This window comes from Gorilla gorilla, chromosome 1 (assembly GCF_029281585.2).
Source record: "Gorilla gorilla gorilla isolate KB3781 chromosome 1, NHGRI_mGorGor1-v2.1_pri, whole genome shotgun sequence".
Classification (NCBI taxonomy): Eukaryota; Metazoa; Chordata; class Mammalia; order Primates; family Hominidae; genus Gorilla; species Gorilla gorilla.
The window spans coordinates 29,413,267-29,437,101 of record NC_073224.2 but is presented as its reverse complement, the minus strand read 5'-3'; the positions used below and the strand labels follow the sequence as shown (position 1 = coordinate 29,437,101).

Here is a 23,835-nt window from a genome sequence, read left to right as displayed (position 1 = left end):
CATACAGTCTAATATGCTCAAAGGCAACAAACTATAGATTGAAAATACTTTGCAGTGGAAAATCATGTTTTAAATTTATAAATATTTGCTTATTAAAAATCACCTTCCAATGTATATATATATATTTTAAAGCATGGTCTTTGTCTATTATGACCCTCCCCATGTACACATCATTTTGGTAGCAAAATGTTTCTGGTAAATTTTTATCAATCACAGATTGATATGTATAAGTTATTAAAAACTTTTGAAGGGCCAGTTTTAAACATTAGTATCACATACATGATATGTGAGATAAAAGCATCCCTGTGTTACTTCAGTTCATTTTTGGAAGGCAGATGTTGCAAATTGGCAATACAGTGGCCATATTTCCTTCCTCCTCCAGCTTCCAGACACTGTTTTGCCTACAGTATTTGAAAAGATAATATTTGCAAACATTTAAGAATTATACACAAAGATGATTTGAGGATTCACTTGACAAGTCAAATGATGGGGTGAAACAATACCCACATTTCTGGAAGGAAACTATCAGCTAGAACTGGCTTCCCCTTTAGACAGATCATGCCCTAAAAATCTGACCCAGTCCCCATTTTCCTGGTCCCAATAGACAGGTGATGTTTATCCCTGCTTTATATGATAATACAAAATATTTTGCCCTAAACAAAATACACCAAAGATAAATTATATTGTAATTTTGAAAAATCACAGTTTTTGTATTTGAAAAATACCTCAAATTATTTATACAGTTCTCAGAGAAGCACAATGAGATAGAAACCAGCCCATAGTAACTTACCAAAAATTATAGAAAGTACCAGTTCTCAAACTCAAACTTAGGACTCAGGCATCAAATTTTCTATTTCTCATGCATTTAGCCTTAACAGTCATTAGCACTTTAACAAGAAGGATTTAAAAGGATCCTTCTCATTTTGACTGCTCAGTCTAAAATAGAAGGCAAAATAAGAAAATGCCTACCAAAGGGAGTACAGTGGAGAGATAGTGCCTCCTTTGAAGCTGATTCACTAAGGAAGTCAGTGGTGGCCAGAAAAGAGCAGTAAAACACTGGAGGGAGTGAGAGGGCAATGCTTTGTAAAAGAGGAAATGAAAAATCATCAAAATATTGTCTACTTTACTGTCTGTCAAGAGCTCACCCCAACCTTCAGATGTTCATATCTTGTATCATATAATCCTCCTGGTCTTGCTCTCTCCTTCCTCTTTTTTTCCATCTTCTTTCTTTCTCTATTTCCTTTTTTAAAATGTTTTTGTAGAGACGGGTTCTCCCTATGTTGCTTAGGCTAGTCTCGAATTAATGGGCTCAAGTGATCCTCTCTCCTTGGCCTCCTAAAGTGCTGGAATTACAGCCATAAGGGACCGTGTCCGGCCATTTGTCTATTTCTCTTCTTCTACCCTCTCTCTCTCTCTCTCTCTTTCTTCCTATTTTCCTTCCTTCCTTACAGATACATTTATCACTTTCTCTGTCCTGAGCACTCAGTGAACTCTCTGGAAAATTCATAAAGTATGAGGGTATCATCATTAAGAGGGCAAGTTTAAAACCACAGGAAAAGCATTTGTCTCATCCTGATCTCTTAATTAGAAACTACCAGGTTTGATAGCTAGAAGAATATCTGACTTTGCCTGAATTTATCTGATTAAGGTGGCAATATCTGTAAATAATTCCAAATCTCATCTCTTCTAAAAAGCACCTACCATTGTTGCCTCACCTTGTTCCTCTGTTCTCTTTTCCATCACTTTAGTTATCAAATAGAAGAGACCACGTCTGACTTTTCCATTGTCTTCCTTCTCAGTCACTTGTGCACCTGTTGTAATCTGTCTCTCTTCTCTTGTACTCTACATGGTTTTCTTAAAGTCATTAGTTATCACCTAATGACCCATTTCAAAACTCTCTTCTCAATGCCATCCTACTGTGTTCCTCTTGTATCCAGCACTGTGAATGATCCCTTACTGACTATAATTCTTCCCCAATAATCATTACTCCCCTCTTCTCACCAACTACTTCTTCTCATCCCTAAATAAAGATGTTTCTCAAAGTTCTTTCCTGGGTCTTCCTATCATACTCCTGTTCTCTTGTTGGTGATTCCATCTATACTCAAGGTTTCAAATTCTTCTAATTACAAAAATGACAACAGCCAACATTGTATGCAGCCATATGAATAAATAGTCTTAAAATAGACTTTGGGATCAGGGATACTTAAATTTGAATCCCAGTTCCAATATGTTTTGGCACTACGACCTAGAATTTAACCTGAGTTCCAGTTTTCTAATCTGAAATATGAAGATAATAACTGCCCTGAAATCTGTTAAGGACTAAATGAAATAATATATGTTTAACAATTAGTAATCACCTAGTATTTGTAATACAAAGTATTATTCTATTTCTAAAATGTGCATGGTCCTTTCAATAACATTTTATATAATATATAAAAGGGGAAGCCATGTCTAGTAAAAGCTTGGAAGTTGATTTTGCAAGACTATTCAGATAAAAGCATTTTTTTTTATTATTATTATACTTTAAGTTCTAGGGTACATCTGCACAACGTGCAGGTTTGTTACATATGTAAACATGTGCCATGTTGGTGTGCTGCACCCATTAACTCGTCATTTACATTAGGTATATTGCCTAATGTTATCCCTCTCCCCTCCCCCCACCCCACGACAGGCCCCGGTGTGTGATGTTCCCCTTCCTGTGTCCTAGTGTTCTCATTGTTCAATTCCCAACTATGAGTGAGAACATGCGGTGTTTGGTTTTTTGTCCTTGCTATAGTTTGCTGAGAATGATGGTTTCCACCTTCATCCATGTCCCTACAAAGGAGATAAAAGCATTTCTACAGTGAGTTGAAGATGCATAAAGAATATATATTATTTTATAATTACCTGACTTGGCTAAAAGATAGAAATCTAAAAATCTAGTTAAAATGTTGAAAACTTAGGCTGGGTTCCATGGCTCATGCCTGTAATCCCAGCACTTTGGGAGGCCGAGGTGGGCAGATAATGAGGTCAGGAGATCGAGACCATCCTGGCCAACATGGTGAAACTCCATCTCTACTAAAAATACAAAAATTAGCCGGGTGTGGTGGTGCGTGCCTGTAGTCCCAGCTAATCGGGAGACTGAGGCAGGAGACTCGCTTGTACCCGGGAGACGGAGGTTGCAGTGAGCCGAGATCGTGCCACTGCACTCCAGCCTGGTGACAGAGTGAGACTCTGTCTCAAAAAAAAAAAAAAAAAAAAAAAAAAGCGAAAACTACTAACTATTGCATGGCATCCATTCTTCCCTTTTTCTTTTAGTGATAGCCTTGTCCCTTATCTAGAAACTGCATTTACTAACCTCCCTTGCAATTAGTCATGGCCAGGTGAAATACCAGTAGTATGTGTTTGTGTCAATAGAAAGTGAAAGACGATCTGCATCTTTTTGGGTATTAACCAGAAAACACTGGGTGTGTGCCTACTTGTTCTCTTTTAGCCCTTCCCCTGGACTGGAATGAGGACATGATCATGTTCTCAGGTTCAACTATGCAGTCGTGTACAACACCCAAAGAGATCCAAAATCCCCATAAGAGAAAGTTCCTGGGTTCTTAAGTGACCACATGGAGCACAGTCTGTTTTGATCACTTTGAAGCTATTACATGAGATACAAATTAACATGGATTTTATTTAAGCTATTGTATTTTGGAGATTTTAGGTTTCACCAGCTTCGCTAACTAACTCATTCCCTGTTTGCCCATATCAATTTACCTTAAAAGTAGAAATTAGCTATCCTGTTTTTTAACTAAATATAAAATGATGAATAATTAATATATCTATTATACTATCTCCTTTAAATACAGTTTTCTCTGGCAGGCCCCTGATAGAAGCTGGAACACTATGAGAGACTAAAGTAGCTCTGGAGTTTCCAAAGTGCAGGTTTTTGGTTTTGACAGATGGGTAAACTGGAGACAAGACAGGAGATATGCTGCTCAGAAAACTAAGGAGGCTGACTTGAAGGATTATTGCCCAAGAAGTTAATCTTTCCACTTCATGTCAGCAGTAGTACCCTCAGGCAGAGTAAAGAATTTTCTCAAGAGCAGTTTTGATAAGCTCAAATTTCCCAAGAGCTACTTAGTTGGTGACGCAGAGCCCTGCACCATAGAACTTGGAAAATTGGACTCTAATTTGGAGATTCTGCGAGCAAGATCAAGACTTCCATCATAAAATCAGCTTAATAAGGTCCCTCCAGGTTTTTACATTTGAGCAACATTACCTTCCAAAATGAGCCTGCTAATGTGAGATGTCTGAAGAATTTAGTCCTAGACAAATAAATTAAGAGATCTAATAAATGAAATGATTTACTATAATTGATCTGAATCAGTACAACAAACTTTTTTTGTAAAGTGTCAAAGATGTATAATGTTAGACTTCGAAGCCCATACAGTCTCTGTCTTAACTCAAATTTGCCACTGGAGCACATAAACAGCAATAAGGTGATTCTGATTTTTAAATAAGCATGGCCATGTTCCAATAAAACTTTATTTTGGACATTGAGATTTGATTTTCATATATTAGGTTGGCACAAAAGTAATTGTGGTTTTCGCCATTGAAGTAATGGCAAAAACCACAACCACTTTGCGCCAACCTAATAATTCTCACATGTCATGAAATACTTTTTTTCTTTTGGTTTTTTCCCCCAATCAAATAAATGTACAAACCATTCTTAGCTTGCAGGGGGTGGGCCACACTAGGCCAACAGGCCAGATTTAGCTCATGGAACGTAGGTTGCTGACCTCTAATGTAGATGTTAAAAATCTAGAAGACATAATTGACATTGATAATTGTCTTGGTCTGTTTGCGTTGTTATAACAGAATACCCGAGGCTGGGAAGTTATTAAGGAAAAGAGTTTTGCTTAGCTCATGATTCTGCAGACTGTACAAGAAGCATGGCTGTAGTATTTACTTGGTTTCTGGTGAGGGCTTTTGTGATGCATCAAAACATAACAGAGAAGGTCAAAAGGTGAGTGGACATGTGCAAAGATGCAAAATCCAAGGGATGCCCGGCTTTCTAAAAACCCACTCTTGAGGGAACTAATTCATTTCTTCAAAAACTAACCCAGCCTTGCCAGAGCAAGACACCAAGCCATTCATGAGAATCTGGCCCCATGAAACAAACACCTCCAACTAGGCCTCATCTTCCAAAACTAGTACACTGGAGGTCACATGAGGTTTGGTGGTGATATAAACCCTTGATCCCCCTTTGCTGGGAACCATGGCAATAATTTAAGGCCATGTAAGAAGCACAATCTACTTGCTGTTGCAGGATAACTTTTAACTAGCCCATCTGTTATGGACTAAAGCCCTAATTCTCAGTGTAGCTGTATTTGGAGATGGGGCCTCTAAAGAAATACAGTCATCCCTTGGTATATGCAGGCGATTGGTTCCAGGACTGCCCCCTAAGTACACCAAAGCTGTGTATACTCAAGTCCAGCAGTCAGCCGTGCAGAATCCATGTATATGAAAAGTTGGCCTTCTACACGAGTTTTGCATGGGAGAATACTACTTTATTTTTTTGGAGATGGAGTCTCACTCTGTCACTCAGGCTGGAGTGCAGTGGTGTGATCTCGGCTCACTACAACCTCCGCCTCCTGGGTTCAAGCAATTCTCCTGCCTCAGCCTCCCAAGTAGCTGGGACTACAGGCACATCCCACCACGCCTGGCTGATTTTTTGTATTTTTAGTAGAGATGGGGTTTCACTGTGTTAGCCAGGAAGGTCTCAATCTCCTGACTTCGTGATCCGCCCGCCTCGGCCTTCCAAAGTGCTGGGATTACAGGCTAGAGCCACCATGACAGCTGAGAATACTATATTTTCAATTCTTGTTTGGTTGAAAAAAGTCCCTTTATAAATGGACCCAAGCAGTTCACACCTGTGTTGTTGTGTTGTTCAAGGGTCAACCGTAATTAAGGTTACATGAGATGGTAAGAGTGGGACCTCGATTTCATAAGTTAGCACACAGGCTCGCTTGCTCTTTCTCTCTGTCTCTCCCCCAATCCCTTCTCTCCCTTTCTCTGATCACAGAGGAAAAGCATGGGAAAACTCAGCAGCTAGAAAGTAGCTCTCCAAAAGCCAGGGAGAGCCCTCAGCAGAAACTAAATTTGCTGGCGCCTTGATCACGAACCTCTAGCCTCCAGATTGTGAGAAATAAGTTTCTGTTGTTCAAGCCACCCAGCCTTTAATATTTTGTTAAGGCAGCCTGAGCAGACTAATACATATCTAACTACTGTTAAAATTATTTAGGAATTCATTATAAAGGAGAGGAGCCTGTTCTATATTTGAGAATTTGCTCCAGCTAAAATCAAATTTCTGACCAAGGATTGGAGATTGCAACTAAAAATAACATTTAATAGCAAAGCTCTTATCCAAAGGTTACAACCTTTTTCAGCTCACTGAGATTGTAATAGTCTGTTCTCACATTGCTATAAGGAAATATGCAAGACTGAGTAATTTATAAAGGAAAAAGGTTTAATTGACCCACAGTTCTGCATGGCTGGAAAGGCCTCAGGAAACTTACGATCATGGCAGAAGGTAAAGACACGACATGCGAGATAGGTGAGAGAGAGAATGCGCACATAGGAGGAACTGTCAAACACTTGTAAAACCATCAGATCTTGCGAGAACTCACTCACTATCACGAGAACAGCGTGGGGGAAACCACCCCCGTGATCCAATCACCTCCCACCAGGTCCTGCCCTTGACACATGGGTATTATGGGGATTACAATTTAAGATGAGATTTGGGTGGGGACATGGGACCTAACCATATCAGAGATTAACTTGATATTCCCACAAGTAGGGCAATACCTGCTCAGATAAATTTATGTGGTCCACAAAATATGCATCATACATAATAGGATTAGAATATCTGAGAAAATATATCCCAATATACACATATTTAACATAATCTCACAGGAAATCCCGATTTCTTTCTATTGCATCAAATACAAGCAAGTACAAGCCTTAACTCCATATTGTATAACTGTAACTCCAACATTCACATTTTAGTTTTTAAGTTCACCTAGTTGCCACAGAAACACTTGAAAGATAACAAAATCCTAAGCTCCAACAACCATCTGAGTGGATCCCCACTTGGCCAAGGGGACACCAGAGCAACCTTGAAAACTGAGTTATTGGCTACAGTGGGATGGGAAGTCAGACACCCCTCCCTGGCTATACACCATTAGGGTTACTTCCCTAAGCGCTAAGCAGAAACCAGCCCTTTCAAAAGATTCCACCACTGATATCAACCAACCACCTGATGCTGCCCCTCTTCTACTAACTGATGAGAGACCTCTGGCCACAGAGTTGTCATGGCCAGTCTATGGAGAATCTGCAGTCAGGGTCTTCATGTCCTCTTCTTCACTGCTTGATGTCAGAGGGCTGAAAACTCCACCATCAGATTGTGCTAATGCTGCCATTTTTGTACGTGGGATGCACCAGGGGATGTAAAACTCAATTGCACATGTGTATGTTTCTCCTTTCATAAATACTCATGACTCTTCCTGAGGCTTATTGAATATGTATATTCAGTCACCCCACTCAGCATAAATTCCTGTTGCTCCTCCCTTGAAGAATCTTTTCTGGCTTCTGGCTCAAGGCTACCATATGCTTCCCAGGCTGTCTGAATGGCCATCCTGCAGGCTGCAACCCTTTATGAGAAGTAAAGCTCTCCTTTTCAAATTTATGAACCTCTTCTGTTGACATACTTCAAACTCAAGAAGTCTCAAATGAAACAAGTTTCAAAATCTCATCCCATAATTCCATGTTTTCTATCTTATTTAATGGGATTCACCCAGAAACAAAAACCAAAAATCTAAGCTATAGCTGTATCTCTTCCTTATCCCTTTTTAATTTGTTTATTTACTTATTTGTACACGAATAAGTTCTTTAGTGGTGATTTTTGAGATTTTGGTGCACCCATCACCCAAGCAGTGTACACTGTACCCAATGGATAGTCTTTTATCCGTTGCCTCCCTTCCACCCACTCCCCCGAGTGCCCAAAGTCCATTGTATCATTCTTATGCCTTTGCATCCTTACAGTTTAGCTCTCACTTATGAGTGAGAACATATGATGTTTGGTTTTTCATTCCTGAGTTACTTCACTTAGAATAATGGTCTCCAGTTCCATCAAGGTTTCTGCAAATGCCATTATTTTGTTCCTTTGAATGGCTGATACACACACACACACACACGCACACATGCACACCAAATTTTCTTTATCCACTCATTGATTGATGGGCGTTTGGGCTGGTTCCATGTTTTCACAATTGTGAACTGTGCTGCTATAAACATGCATGTGTAAGTATCTTTTCATATAATGACTTCTTTTCCTCTTGGTAGATACCCAGGAGTAGGATTGATGAATCAAATGGTAAATCTACTTTTAGTTCTTTGAGAAATCTCCACACTATTTTTCATAGTGGTTGTACTAGTTTACATTCCCACCAAGTGTAAAAATGTGTTCTTTGTATCACATCTATGCCAAGGTCTATTATTTTTTGGTTTTTTTGATTATGGCCATTCTTGCAGGAGTAAGGTGGTATCACATTGTGGTTTTCATTTGCATTTCCCTGATCATTAGTGATGTTGAGTATTTTTCATATGTTTGTTGGCCATTTGCACGTTTCTTGGCCATTCTTCTTTTGAGAATTGTCTATTCATGTCTTTAGCCCACTTTTTGATGGGATTGTTTGTATTTTTCTTGCTAATTTGTTTGAGTTGCTTGTAGATTCTGGATATTAGTCCTTTGTCAGAAGTAAAGATTTTTAAGACTGTCTCCCACTCTGTGGGTTGTCTGTTTACTCTGCTGGTTATTTCTTTTGCTGTGCAGAAGCTTTTTAGTTTAATTAAGTTCCATCTATTTATCTTTCTTTTTGTTGCATTTGCTTTTAGGTTCTTTGTCACGAAGTCTTTGCCTAAACTAGTGTCTAGAAGGATTTTTCCAATGTTATCTTCTAGAATTTTTATGGTTTCAGGTTTTAGATTTAAGTCTTTGATCCATCTTGAGTTGATTTTTGTACAAGGTGAGAGATGAGGATCCAGTTTCATTCTTCTACATGTGGCTTGCAAATTATGCCAGCACCGTTTGTTGAATAGGTTGTCCTTTACCCACTTTATGTTTTTGTTTCTTTTGTCAAAGATCACTTGGCTGTAGATATTTGGCTTTATTTCTGAGTTCTCTATTTTGTTTCATTGGTCTATATGCCTATTTTTATACCAGTACCATACTGTTTTTGTGACTATGGCCTTTTAGTATAGTTTGAGGTCAGGTGATGTGTTACCTCCAGATTTGTCCTTTTAGCATAGTCTTGCTTTGGCTATGTGAGTTCTTTTTTGATTACATATGAATTTTAGGATTTTTTTCTAGTTCTGTGAAGAATGATGGTGGTATTTTGATGGGAATTGCATTGATGGGAATTGTGTTGATGGTAATTTGATGGGAATTGCATTGAATTTGCAGATTGCTTTTGGCAGTATCATCATTTTCACAATATTGATTCTACCCATCCATGTATATGGGATTTGTTTTCATTTGTGTCATCTATGGTTTCTTTCAGCAGCATTTTATAGTTTTCCTTGTAGAGGTCTTTCACCTCCTTGGTTAGGTAGATTCCTAAGTATTTTACTTTTTATTTTTGCAGTTATTGTAAAAGGGGTTAAGTTATTGATTTGATTCTCAGCTTGGTAGCTCTTTGTGTATAACAGTGCTACTGATTTGTGTACATTAATTTTGTATCCCAAAACTTTGCTGAATTTATTTAACAGTTTTAGACGGTTTTTGGATGACTCTTTAGCCATCCAAATGTCTCTAGGGTTTTCTGGGTACACAATCATGTCATCAGAAAACAGCAACAGTTGGACTTCCTCTTTAGCTATTTGGATGCCCTATTTTTTTTCTCTTGTCTGATTGCTTTGGCTAGGATTTACATACTATTGATATAGGAGTTAAAAAGAAATTAGGCAGATAGGGAGGGTAAGAGAGTCCTCAATAAGGTTTTCCTTTTAATGAAGAGCAGCAGCCCCCAAATTATCTCTTTTCTAACAAAGAGCAGCCTGTTAAATTGAACTACAGACATAGATAAGCAAGCTGGAAGCTTGCATGGGTGAATGCCAGCAGCTGCATCAACAGAAAAAGGCTACCTGGGGGCAAGGCATGTTCAACATAGTGGCTCCATCTGCCCTTTTCTTTGTCAAGCACATGTACAGTAAGAAACAGACAACATGGCGCTGGCCGGGTAGAGAACCTGTCTGCATAATAAAAGATTAGGATGGGGTGACCAGGTTATTCATGCACTATGTAAATGGCACACACGGTCCAATCAATCTTTAGGCCCTATGTAAATCAGGCACTGCCTCCTCAAGCCAGTCTATAAAGCTCCGTGCACTTTGCCGTGGACTGGAAGACCCATTTGGGAGCCCTTCTTTCTCTGCAGAAGAGACAGCTATTCTCTTTTCTCTTTCTTTTGCCTATTAAACCTCCACTCTGAAACTTACTGTGTGCCTGCATCCTTGATTTCCCTGGCATGAGATGACGAACCATGGATATTTACCCCAGACAATGATGCTGCTTCAGTATGTTGAATAAAAGTGGTGAAAGCAGGCATCCTTGTCTTGTTCCATTTCTCAGGGGGAATGCTTTTGATATGGTTTGGCTGTATCCCCACCCAAATCTCATCCTGAATTGTAGCTCCCATAATGCCCACATGTTGTGGGAGGGACCCAGTGGGAGATAATTGAATCATAGGGTGGGTCTTTCCTATGCTATTCTCATGATAGTGAATAAGTCTAATGAGATCCGATGGTTTTATAAAGGGGAGTTTCCCTGCACAAACTCTCTTTTCTTGTCTACTGCCATGTGAGATGTGCCTTTCACCTTCCACCATGATTGTGAGGCCTCCCAAGCCATGTGGAACTATGAGCCCAGTAAGCCTTTCTTTTGTAAATTGTCCAATCTCCAGTATGTCTTTATCAGCAGCATGAGAATAGACTAATACAGTAAGTTGGCACCAGTAAAGTGGTATGCTGCTGAAAAGATAGCCAAAAATGTGGAAACAACTTTGGAATTGGGTAACAGGCAGAGGTTGGAACAGTTTGGAGGACTCAGAAGACAGGAAAATGTGGGAAAGTTTGGAACTCCCTAAAGATTTGTTGAATGGCTTTGACCAAAATGCTAATAATGATGTGGACAATGAAATCCAGTCTGAGGTGGTCTCAGATGGAGATGAGGAACTTGTTGGGAACTGGAACAAAGGTGACTCTTGTTATGTTTGAGCAAAGAGACTGGCAGCATTTTGCCCCTGCCCTAGAGATTTGTGGAACTATGAACTTGAGAGAGATGATTTAGGGTATCTGGAAGAAAAAATTTCTAAGTAGCAAAACATTCAAGAGGTGACTTGGGTGCTGTTAAAGGCATTCAGTTTTATAAGGGAAGCAGAGCATAAAAGTTCAGAAAATTTGCAGCCTGACAATGTGATAGCAAAGAAAGTCCCATTTTCTGAAAAGAAATTCAAGACAGCTGCAGAAATTTACATAATTTACCTAAGTAATGAGGGGCCAAATGTTAATCCCCAAGACAATAGGGAAAATGTCTCCAGGGCATGTCAGAGGTCTTCATGACAGCTGCGACCAACACAGGCCCAGAGGCCTAGGAGGAAAAAGTGGTATCAAGGGCCAGACCTAGGGTTCCCATGCTGTGTGCAGCCTAAGGACTTGGTGCCCTGTTTCTCAGTGGCTCCAGCCATGGCTGAAAGGCCCCAGTGTAGAGCTTGGGCCATGGCTTCAGAGGGTGCAACCCCCAAGACCTGGCAGCTTCCACATGGTGTTGAGCCTGCCAGTGCACAGAAGTCAAGATTTGAGGTTTGGGAACCTCCACCTAGATTTTACAGTATGTATGGAAACACCTGGATATCCAGAGAGAAGTTTGCTGCAGGGGCAGGCACTCATGGAAAACCTATGTTGGGGCAGCGCAAAAGGGAAAAGTGGGGTGGGTGCCTCCACACTGAGTCCTCACTGGGCACTGCCTAGTGCTACTGTAAGAAGAGGGCCACTGTCCTCTAGACCCCAGAATAGTAGATCCACCAACAGCTTGCACTGTGCACCTGGAAAAGCACAGACAATGCCAACCTGTGAAAGCAGCCAGGAGGGAAGCTGTACCCTGTAAAGCCACAGGTGCAGAGCTGCCCGAGACCATGGGAACCCACCTCTTGCATCAGCATGAGCTGGATGTGAGACATGGATTCAAAAGAGATCATTTTGGAGCTTTAAGATTTGACTTCCCTGCTTGATTTTGGACTTGCATTGGGGCCTGCAGCCCTTTTGTTTTGGCCAATTTCTCCCATTTGGAACAGCTGTATTTACCCAATGCCTGTACCCCCATTGTTTCTAGGAAGTAACTAACTTGCTTTTGATTTTACAGGCTCATAGGCAGCAGGGACTTGCCTTGTCTCAGATGAGACTTTGGTCTGTGGACTTTTCAGTTAATGCTGAAATGAGTTAAGACTGTGGGAGACTATGGGGAAGGCATGATTGGCTTTGAAATGTAAAGACATGAGATCTGGGAGGGACCAGGGCAGCATGATATGGTTTAGCTGTGTCCCCACCTAAATCTCATCTTGAATTTTAGCTCCCAGAATTCCCATGTGTTATGGGAGGGACCCAGTGGGAGATAATTGAATCATGGGGGCGGGTCTTTTCCATGCTATTCTTGTGACAGTGAATAAGTCTGATGAGATCTGATGGTTTTATAAAGGGGAGTTTCCCTGCACAAGCTCTCATTTCTTGTCTGCCACCATGTGAGATGTGCCTTTCACCTTCTGCCATGATTGTGAGGCATCCCCAGCCATGCGGAACTGTGAGTCCATTAAACTTCTTACTTTTGTAAATTGCCCAGTCTCAGGTATGTCTCTATCAGCAGCATGAGAACAGACTAATACAGCTTTCCACTTTTCCCCATTCAGTATAATGTTAGCTGTGGGTTTGTCATAGATGACTTTTATTACATTAAAGTATGTCCTTTCTATGCCTATTTTGCTGAAGGTTTTAATTATAAAGGGATGCTGGATTTTGTCAAAGGCTTTCTCTGCATTGATTGAGATGATCCTGTGATTTTTGTTTTCAATTCGGTTTATGGGGTGTATCACATTTATTGACTTGCATATGTTAAACCATTCCTGCATCCCTGGTATGAAACCTACTTGATCATGGTGAATTGTCTTTTTGATATGCTGTTGGATTTGGTTATCTAGTATTTTGTTAAGGATTTCTGCATCTATGTTCATCAGGGATATTGGTCTGTAGTTTTCTTTTTTGTCATGTCCTTTCCTGTTTTTGGTATTAGAATGATATTGGCTTCAAAGAACGATGTAAGGAGTGTTTCTTCTTTCTATATCTTTTGGAATAGTGTCAATATGATTGGTACCCATTCTTCTTTGAACATCTGATAGAATTCAGCTGTGAATCTGTCTGGTCCTGGACTTTTCTTGTTGGTAACATTATAATTACCATTTCAATCTCACTGCTTGTTATTGGTCTGTTCAGAGTTTCTATTACTTCCTGGTTTAATCTAGGAGAGTTGTATATTTCCAGGAGTTTATCTAGGTTTTCTAGTTTATTTGCATAAAAGTGTTCACAGTAGCCTTGAATGACCTTTTGTATTTCTGTGGTATCAGTTGTAATGTCTCTTGTTTTATTTCTAATTGAGCTTTTTTGGATCTTCTCTCTTCTTTTCTTGGTTAATCTTCCTACATGGTCTGTCAATTGTATTTATCTTTTCCAAGAACCAGGTCTTTATTTCATTTATCTTTTGTATTGTTTTGGTTGTTTGTTTCAATTGCATTTAGTTCTGCTTTGATTTTGGTTATTTCTTTTCTTCTGCTGGGTTTGGGTTTAGTTTGTACTTGTTTCTCTAGTTCCTTGAGGTGTGACCTTAGATTGTCTATTTGTGGTCTTTCTGACTTTTTGATATAGGCATTTAAGACTATGAACTTTCCTCTTAACACTGCTTTTGTTATATCCAAGAAGTTTTGAGAGGTTGTATCACTATTATCATTCAGTTCAAATAATTTTTAATTTTCTTCTTGATTTCATTGTTGACCCAATGATCATTCAGGAGCAGATTATTTAATTTCCATGTATTTGCATCATTTTGAGTGTTCTTATTGGAGTTGATTTCTAATTTTATTCCACTGTGATCTGAAAGAGTACTTGATATGATTTTAATTTTCTTAAATTTGTTGAGACTCATTTTGTGGCTTATCATATGGACTATCTTGGAGAATGTTCCATGTGCTGATGAATAGAATGTATATTCTGCAGTTTTGGGGTAGAATGTTTTACAAATATCTGTTAAGTCTATTTGTTCTAGGGTATACTTTAAGTCCATTGTTTTCTTTGTTGACTTTCTGTCTTGATGACCTGTCTAGTACTATCAGTGGAGTATTGAAGTCCCCTGCTATTATTATGTTGCCCTTTTTAAACTCCTATGTGTCAATTAAAGACGGGCTTTTTCCATCTAGTGAATCCACCATTCCCCAGGGCCTTAGAGTCCTACCTTAGATGGGAAAACTAGACCCTCAGAGACGGCCAATTGCTCCTTCACATCTCAGTCCAGATGCATGGGGCCCAGAAAATGTAGTTCAATTATTTGACAAGAAGAGAAAAATGTTGGTATTAGGGAGTTCTAGAAATCTTTGCCTTCAGATTACAGAAGATAGCTTTTATCTTCCGTACTATATTTTAAAGTTTAAATGGTATTAATGATATTAATGGTTACTAATGTCTTTCTCTATTTTTTCATGCCATTCTATTTTATGTATAATAAAGAACTTAATATGCTGTTACTTTTCTTGCCTTTCTCATCTGCTGTTTTCAATGTTTAGTTTATTATTATTATTAATATTTTTGTTATGATATAATTTTTTTACGCAACTATTTTCTCTAAATAGCTTCAGTACTTATCAGCAATTCTTAAACTTTCCCAATCTTGAATTCTGGATCTTGATTAATCTTTCTGTCTTCTGAAGAAGATTATTGGATAGTTTTATCATGAAACTTAAAAAAATCAATTAATTAGTTTTATGTTCTCTAAATGTTTGGTGATACAAGAAAGTATTTCTCTCATCTTTGCACATTCTCTTAAATTTGCCTAAATAAGAAAGTATGTCTGTTATTTTTACACATAAGTAACCATTTAAATGTGTATAAAAATTCTTGGATTAAACTATTTCCCCTCAAAACTTGTTGAAATTGTTCCATTGTCTTTCAACATTTGACATTCCACATAAGAAGTTTGAAGCTTATCTGATTTTTTCTCCTTTATAAATGTTCCTAATTTTGGTTTACCTTTAAAATGTTTCAATATTCCATGATATGTCTACGTTTGGATATATTGTGATTATTTTGGAGAAAACTGTATTAGTCTATTCAGTTTGTAGACACAAGTCATTTTGGGTAAGGTTTATTGGGGCATTTCATATGCATAATTATTTATTGCATTTATTTTTAAGGTAATTAGACTTTTTCTGTTCTCAATGTCTATAATTTTGACTTTCACTGATTTCCTTGTCATTTTCCTGTTAATTCTTTGATATTGTGCATTTTTAACTCTGCTCATTTCTGCTTTCAATGTACATTTTAATTCTGCCATTGCTTTACATGTTTCCTTGCTTTCCTTTCTTATTTAAGGCAGACCCCTTTACATCTCTTTGTGGCTGTCTTTTTATGATTTTACAAACCTACTTCATAGAGGCTTCTTTTTCATAAAGTAATGTCCCTTTTTTATTTTTGGTACACCATGCAAATATTTTATAAAACCTCCATCCCATTGTCATAGAAGTAATATACACAAAACTTCTGCCTTGGAAGGTTCTAGACAAGATTTCCCTTGTCTTATGGTAGGAAGAAGCCTTGTAACTTATGTTTTTCTATTTAAAAAAGGAGAGATATATTCAGACCCAGCTTTTCTCAATAGACAGGGAGGGTGAAATTTACTTGCCTCTTCATTCATCTGTTTCCATGTTAATAGCCTTCCTCTCTCAGAGGTAAAATCAAGGTCATCAGCCTTTAATTTTGTGCTGGTCTATTGAACTGAGGATGTATCTTCTGTTTCTTAGATGGTTCACTGACTTAGGAAGAGTACATCAAAGTTTAAAGACCTTATTTGAGCAATGAAAAAGATGCTTCTATGCATGTACTGCTCCCAGAACTTCTCGTGTGATAACCAGGAACATGTATAAAATTGTATGTGTTTCTACATTTTTCTATGTTTTGGACTCCCAAGTGTAACATCCACATGAGTGGAGAAACAAGTGTTGAAGCAAATGTTGGAAACAGGGAGAGTAGGCCAGAAATCCGGTACTTGTTACCCAGAAATGCTGCCTGTTTCTGTTATCAAGAGCCTCCATATCATGCAGTAAGACATAAACAATGGAACGGAATCACCATCTTTTCCTGTTGTCCTAGGTTCTGTTCTGTTTCAGAGGGATTGGCATACGGTGCATGGCTAAGAAAGGACATTTAATGGGGTCTCATCCAGACATTGACATGTGATCTTTGCTCATCTTGAACTTGTGCTAGTGGAAATATATTTAATGTATCTACATAGGTATATTAATTAGAACTTGATAGTGCAGATAACAGGCACATTTAATAACCCAAGTGAAATTAATTTATATATGTAAGTGAAGTTTGAAAGCATTTCATTAATATTATATCTTTAGGGCTTGACTTTATAATCAGCCTGCTCACTTAACAAACTAAAATTCAACATAAACTACAAATCTAGTACACTTTGCATTATACCATAGCAGCCACAAATTAATGAGTAATAAATAATGCTGTGAGCCAGTAGAAAATGATGCTAGTAACAGAAGAAACGTTTGCACTCACTACACCCATGGCTTTGCTGTACTTGATGAATATTATCATTCAGGAAAATTTTAAGGGATTTTAATAGTCAGTTCCTGCCGATGATCAATAATGACCTCATTATTGCATGTGCTTACATTTTTGTGACATCAGAGGAAAGAAACACTGCAAAACCCAGAATTTTCCAAATTAATTGCTAAAGGTCTTCCAATACAAACTCTTCCAACTACACTGGCACATCATACCCTTTTAACTATTTCTAGAGCTAAAGTGAAAGCAGTAGTGTATTTAGGAAAAACAAAAAGAAAAACCTAGTATTAAGTTTTTATACAAAATCACCAAGACTTTAATGTAAAGGGGTCCTTTAAAGAAACATACTATTCTCAAAGCTATATTACTTTATATGGCCATATGCTGGGATCTCACATATAAGTGAAATTGGACTTCAATAGCCATAAGGAGAAATGCCACTTTTTCCTCCCAATCCTTGGACTAATGCTGTTTAACTTTTTTTCTTTTTTTTTTTTTCCTGAGACATGGTCTCATTCTGTTGTCCAGCCTGGAGTACAGTGGCACGATCTCAGCTCACCACAACCTCTGCCTCCTGAGCTCAAGCCATCCTACTGCCTCAGCTTCCTGAGTAGCTGGGACTACAGGTGTGTGCCATCACACCTGGTTAGTTTTTGTGTTTCATGTAGAGATGGGGTATTGCCATGTTTCCCAGGCTGGTCTCGAACTCCTGAGCTCAAGTGATCTCAGCCTCATAAAGTACTAGGATTACAGGTGTCAGCCACTGTGCCCGGCCTGAGCAATTTTTGATGCATAATTTGACATGAAATTTCAGAAGGCTTGTAAGCCAACACTCCACCCCCATCCTAACAAACGACGGTAATCGTTTCTGCTTAAAAGTCTCTGAAAATAATACTGATGTAAGTAGAGCAGCATAATACTTCCTACCTAAGAAAATATGGCTGTTTTCATGTTCTCTTGTTAAAGAATCATTGTGGGCAGATAATGAGAAGCAGAGCCTAAGGAAAAGAATGGATAAATTGGAAGGAAGAGGAGAAAAAATAATAGACTGGTCTTTGAAAGGATAAGGGTTGAAGAATTGATGAGTTATATTTGCAAGACAGTTAGTGATTGATTTTGGTATCTTTTAAAGGCTTCTCTACATTATAGAAACACATTTAACTAGAAGAGAAGGATGAGAGCCCTGATAAAAAGTTAAGTATTATCCTGAGCCAGTCCTTAAGGGGAGCATGCTATGTAGCCCTGCTACATTGACAATGTATGTAAAAGGATATCTTTCTAAGCATCCTTCTAGGTATCAGTTAGCGAATGTTGTTAGCAAGTTAAAAAAATGTCTCTAGGATCTGTGTCAGGAAATGCTCTTATTTGTATTAGCCTAGTCTTCTCTCTAGGATTATGTTACTTATGAGCAGAAGTTGTTCTATGTATTGTATACTTTCATTTTCATCTTAGTTTCCTTTCATAAGTGTTATATCAAAGTTCTGATGATTCATTGAATAATTATAAGTAGCAAAATTAAAATATTTAAAGGAAATTTAAAAGATGAGACTTTTATAAGACTCATAATCCTATATAAGACTGCAATTAATTATGGGATTGGGAAAAAACGCAAATTATTAAAAAATAAAAACTGCCCAGATGCAGTTGTTCATACCTCTAATCCCAACAGTCTGGGAGGCTGAGGTGGGTGAATCACTTGAGGCCAGAAGTTTGAGGCCAGCCTGGGAAACATAGCAAGACCCTGTGTCTACAAAACACTGATAAAAATTAACTAGTGTGATGGCCTGAGCCTGTAGTCCCAGCTACTTGGAAGGCTGAAGCAGGAGGATCGCTTGAGCCCAAGACATCAAGGCTGCAGTGAGCCAAGATTGCACCACTGCACTCCAGCCTGAGTGACAGAGCGAGACTCTGTCTCGAAAATAAATAAATAAAATAAAAACTATCACCACCAGCACCACCAAAAAGGAGATCTCATAAGCTTTTTTTAACATTTCCAAAACAAAGCCTCTCTAAGCTTCTTTTCTTTCTCATTCTAGAAAGCTAATGATAGAATTTTTTTTTTCCCCTGAAAGCCTCAGCTACATTCACCATGTCCTGCATTTATTGTTGACAGCTGTTCAAGACCTACAAGGTGAAGTTGAATATTACACACTTTTTTGGAGTTCTGCTACCTCAAACGACTCTCTAAAAATCTTGCCAGATGTAAACTCTCATGTCATTGGCCACCTAAAGCCAAACACAGAGTATTGGATCTTTATCTCTGTCTTCAATGGAGTCCACAGCATCAACAGTGCAGGACTTCATGCAACCACTTGCGATGGGGGTGAGTCCAGATTCTAAAGGATATTTGCCTCAGAGATGCGAATGAGATTGATTGATTCTTGCCGGGGTTGAGATCAGTCATCCCTCCATTATAAAATTTCCGGTGTGGGAGGGAAGGGGGTGGAGGCTAAAATGCTTAAGTGCTCACTGTCATCAGTAGCAGATCAATAAGCAGTCCCATTGAGACAGAAGCACAAGCTCTAATAATGAGATATTAGCCCAGTTTGTTCCTGTTCTTTTCAGTGTATACTTATTTTAGAGCTGAGTTCACATCAATAAATGGTGACATTTAGAAACATTTTTTTTAAGATTTGCCCTCAGAAGCAGTACGTTTTTCAAAACGACAGCCAAACACAGTGAGAGCCCTCCCTGAGTCACCAGAAATGGTAGGTGGAAGTTCAGCCACTGAGAAAAATTGCCTGTGACTCATTTCTAAGCCAGTTAGCAAGGGGGAGGAAGCAAGGGAAGCAACTTGTGAATCTGAAATGTGTTTGGAATGGTCTTTCTAATCTTTTTGGCTTTATAAAGTCTCATTATAAACATTATAATATCATTACCTCCCAAGCAAGTGTTCCAGGTCATTAGCAGAGCTCTTTAAGTGTGGAACCCATTTCCCTTTGTGGTGCCAAAGGTCGGCACCTTTTGTTTATAAAATAGGGTAGATCACAAGGACAATTCTTCAACTAGTTAAGATGGGTTCTTATGATAAAAATAGGTCTTTGCATAGTTATTTCTGACATGCTTGAATAATTATGCAATTTAACGCTAAGCAAGATTTTTTTCTTATGTTAGATTTCATCATTACCTATGGTAATCAACATTCAAAATCATTTACATAATGACAATATTACATTATTGCTTCATATTGCTTGAGTTACAAGCTAGTAGCATCAAATGATTTTTCACGTTCCACCAGCCTCATTGTATTTGAGTTTTATTTTTTGCTCAAGGAGCAAATTTTATTTCCTTCCCTCCCTCCCCTGCACCTTGAAGTATAGAGTGAAAGGATGGAAAAAAGACAAAAAATAGATAAGTGTTAGTGGTGCAGATGGGTGAATAATTTATCATCATATCCCACTGGTCACATAGTATTGAAGATTAGCACTATGCTGGTGGTATAAAGCATTTTACCACCAATTCTTATGGTTTCTAACTGAGAGTATAATAAGCCAATTTACAGAGGACTACAGACTGTGATAACTTCATCAGCGAAAAGCAGATAAGCGAGGAACCCTTTGCTAAACCTAAATACTAATCTGCATTTAGCTTAACATGTGCTTTTTCAGAGACAGCTGGAGTTTATTCAGTTTCTTCCTTTAATTCTAGAGCCTCAGGGCATGCTTCCTCCAGAGGTTGTCATCATCAACAGTACAGCTGTACGTGTCATCTGGACATCTCCTTCAAACCCAAATGGTGTTGTCACTGAGTATTCTATCTATGTAAATAATAAGCTCTACAAGACTGGAATGAATGTGCCTGGGTCGTTTATTCTGAGAGACCTGTCTCCCTTCACTATCTATGACATTCAGGTTAGAACATTGTTTTTTGATGGTTAGGCTTATGGATATGTTAAATAAAACATGCCAGGCTATGTCTTCAAGTGGATATCTTTTGTCTTGGTTACAGATTATTTCTTTGGTGGGGAAGGGAAAAGAGAGAAGGGAAATTGATCAGAATTAAATCTGTGTGCTGTAGGCAAACGTGAGTCTCTGGAGAGAAGATAATGATAATATGGAAAACGATGGTGATGAGGATGGTGATGAAATTCTCACTGGCAAAATGAAGCTAATCATGTATTCTAAATAAATCTTGTTGAGCAGCTTACCTTTTCCCAGGATCTTTTACTGAAATCAAAATCAGAATCAGTTTGTAAATGTGGAGATGTTTTTTTCTCTTCCCCTTTCTCCTATTTACTAATTTAATATCTCCAGAGAAGTTATGAAACTTCACTTGGTGTCAATTTCCTCTTTTGTAAGGGCAATGGACTAGATGTCTTAAAACATTCTAGCCACCTCTAGCATTCTGTGATTCTGAATGCAACAGGAAGACATATATAAAAAATATAGCAGACAAAAAATATTAAAAGGTTTTATCTGAAGGTGAAAGAAATATATTTATTCATCACTCAAAAAATGTTCAATGTTCTCCGCATATGTGAGAGCAATTGTGGTTAAAATTTTTTGCCCTTGGACTTCTTTGAGAATCTTATGAAGTCAGTGTACTCTGCCTTAGAAAAATATTTATGCACTTGTATGACAAAATTTAACACATAATTTCAGAAAGTGCACTGATCACTTGAAGTCAAATTCATAGACTTCTTCAGGGGCTACTGGCCTTAAAAGTAGAAAAAGTATAGGGAATACTAAGGCATATAAAAAAAGGAACTTATCTTCACGGAACTGGAAATCTTGTTGGAGTACCAAGCCATAAAAGATAACAAGGCTAAATGTGCAAATGAGTGATAAAAATAAATCAGAGTATTTCAGAAACCCCACATTTAGAGAAAGCTTGCAATTTACAAAATTTTTTAATAAACTATGCTACTTCTAAAATTCATAAGAGCTTCATAAGATAATTTTCAGAAGATATTAAGCACAGAAATTTTATATGACCACAGAAACTTTTTACTGGTTCTATCCATTTAATAGTACTACCTCATTCAGGTTTCCATCTCCTTTTCCTGACATTTGAGGTTAAGACATATAATCATCTGGCTACAACCAACATTTTAGTCTCCCCTACTGTGACTCATAGACCTAGCTTCCTAAGAAAACCAAATAAAAATATCTTTGAATAAAGAAGAAAGGTACATTAATTATTTTTCTTTTTTTTCATTTAAATGTATTTTATTTTAAGTTCCTGGATACGTGTTCAGGACATGTAGGTTTGTTACCTAGGTAAACATATGCCATGGTGGTTTGCTGCACCTAACAACCCATCTACCAGGTATTTACCTGTACATGTATTATTAGCTATTTATTCTGATGATCTCCCTCCCCCGATGCCCCCCCAACAGGCCCCAGTGTGTGTTGTTCCCCTCGCTGTGTCCATGTGTTCTCACTGTACAGCTCCTACTTATAAGTGAGAACATGTGATGTTTGTTTTTCTGTTCCTGTGTTAGTTTGCTGAGGATAATGGCTTCCAGCTCCATCTATGTCCCTGTAAAGGACATGATCTCATTCCTTTTTATGGCTGCATGGTATTCCATGGTGTACATGTACCACATTTTCTTTATCCAGTCTATAATTGATGGACATTTGGGTTGATTCCATGTCATTGCTATAGTTAATAGTGCTGCAATGAACATATATGTGCATGTATCTTCATAATAGAATGATTTATATTTCTTTGGGTATATACCCAGTAATGGGATGGCTGGGTCTAATGGTGTTTCCGGTCCTAGGTCTTTGAGGACCCACCACACTGTCTTTCACAATGGTTGAACTAATTTACATTCCCACCAACAGTGTAAAAGCCCTTCTATTTCTCCACAGCTTCACCAGCATCTGTTGTTTCTTGACTTTTTAATAATCACCATTCTGACTGGCATGAAATGGTACCTCATTGTGGTTTTGATGTGCATTTCTCTAATGATCAGTTATGTTGAGCTCCAGGTGCCCACCACCACACCAGGTTATTCTTTTGGGTGCATTTTCAGTAGAGACAGGGTTTCACCATGTTGACCAGGCTGGTATCAAACTCCTGACCTCAGGTGATCCACCTGCCTAAGCTTCCAACAGTGCTGGGATTACAGGTGTGAGCCACTGCACCCAGCCAAGTATCTACTTTTTGAATAATCCCTTTATATGTCCCTTTTACAAAGAAATAATAATTTCATTTTTATTCAGTTTTACCTCTTTTTAATATAAATATAGTAAGCTTTATATGTTTGTTGGCCGCATAAATTCTTCTTTGGAGACGTGTCTGTTCATGTCCTTTGCCCACTTTTTTTGATGGGGTTGTTTTTTTCTTGCAAATTTGTTTAAGTTTCTTATAGATTCTAGATATTAAACCTTTGTCAGATGGATAGATTGCAAAAATTTTCTCCCATTCTGTAGGTTGCCTGTTCACTCTGATGATAGTTTCTGTTGCTATGCAGAAGCTCTTTAGTTTAATTAGATCCCATTTGTCAATTTTTGCTTTTGTTGCAATTGTTTTTGATGTTTTTGTCATGAAATGTTTGCCTGTGCCTATGTCCTGAATGGTATTGCCTGGGTTTTCTTCTAGGATTTTTATAGTTTTGGGTTTTACATTTAAGTCTTTAATCCATCTTGAGTTACTTTTTGTATAAGATGTAAGGAAGGGATCCAGTTTCAATTTTCTGCATATGGCTAGCCAGTTTTTCCAGTACCATTTATTAAATAGGGAATCCTTTCCCCACTGCTTGTTTTTGTCAGGTTTGTCGAAGACCAGATAGTGGTAAATGTGCAGTCTTATTTCTGAGATCTCTATTCCGTTCCATTGGTCCATGTGTCTGTTTTTGTACCAGTACCATGCTGTTTTGGTTACTGTAGCCTTGTAGTATAGCCTAAAGTCAGGTAGTGTGATGCCTCCAGCTTTGTTCTTTTTGCTTATGATTGTCTTGGC

At 38.2% G+C, this 23,835-nt stretch overlaps 1 protein-coding gene across 1 annotated transcript in view; it reads left to right on the top strand.

Moving 5' to 3' along the window:
• Positions 1-23,835, top strand: part of USH2A (usherin) — an 843,890-nt gene that overhangs the window by 600,938 nt on the left and 219,117 nt on the right. Inside the window, exons 46-47 of the mRNA XM_031015607.3 lie at positions 19,040-19,249; positions 20,575-20,777. Of these exons, the coding sequence (XP_030871467.3) occupies positions 19,040-19,249; positions 20,575-20,777 (413 nt within the window). The remainder of the gene's footprint in view (positions 1-19,039; positions 19,250-20,574; positions 20,778-23,835) is intronic.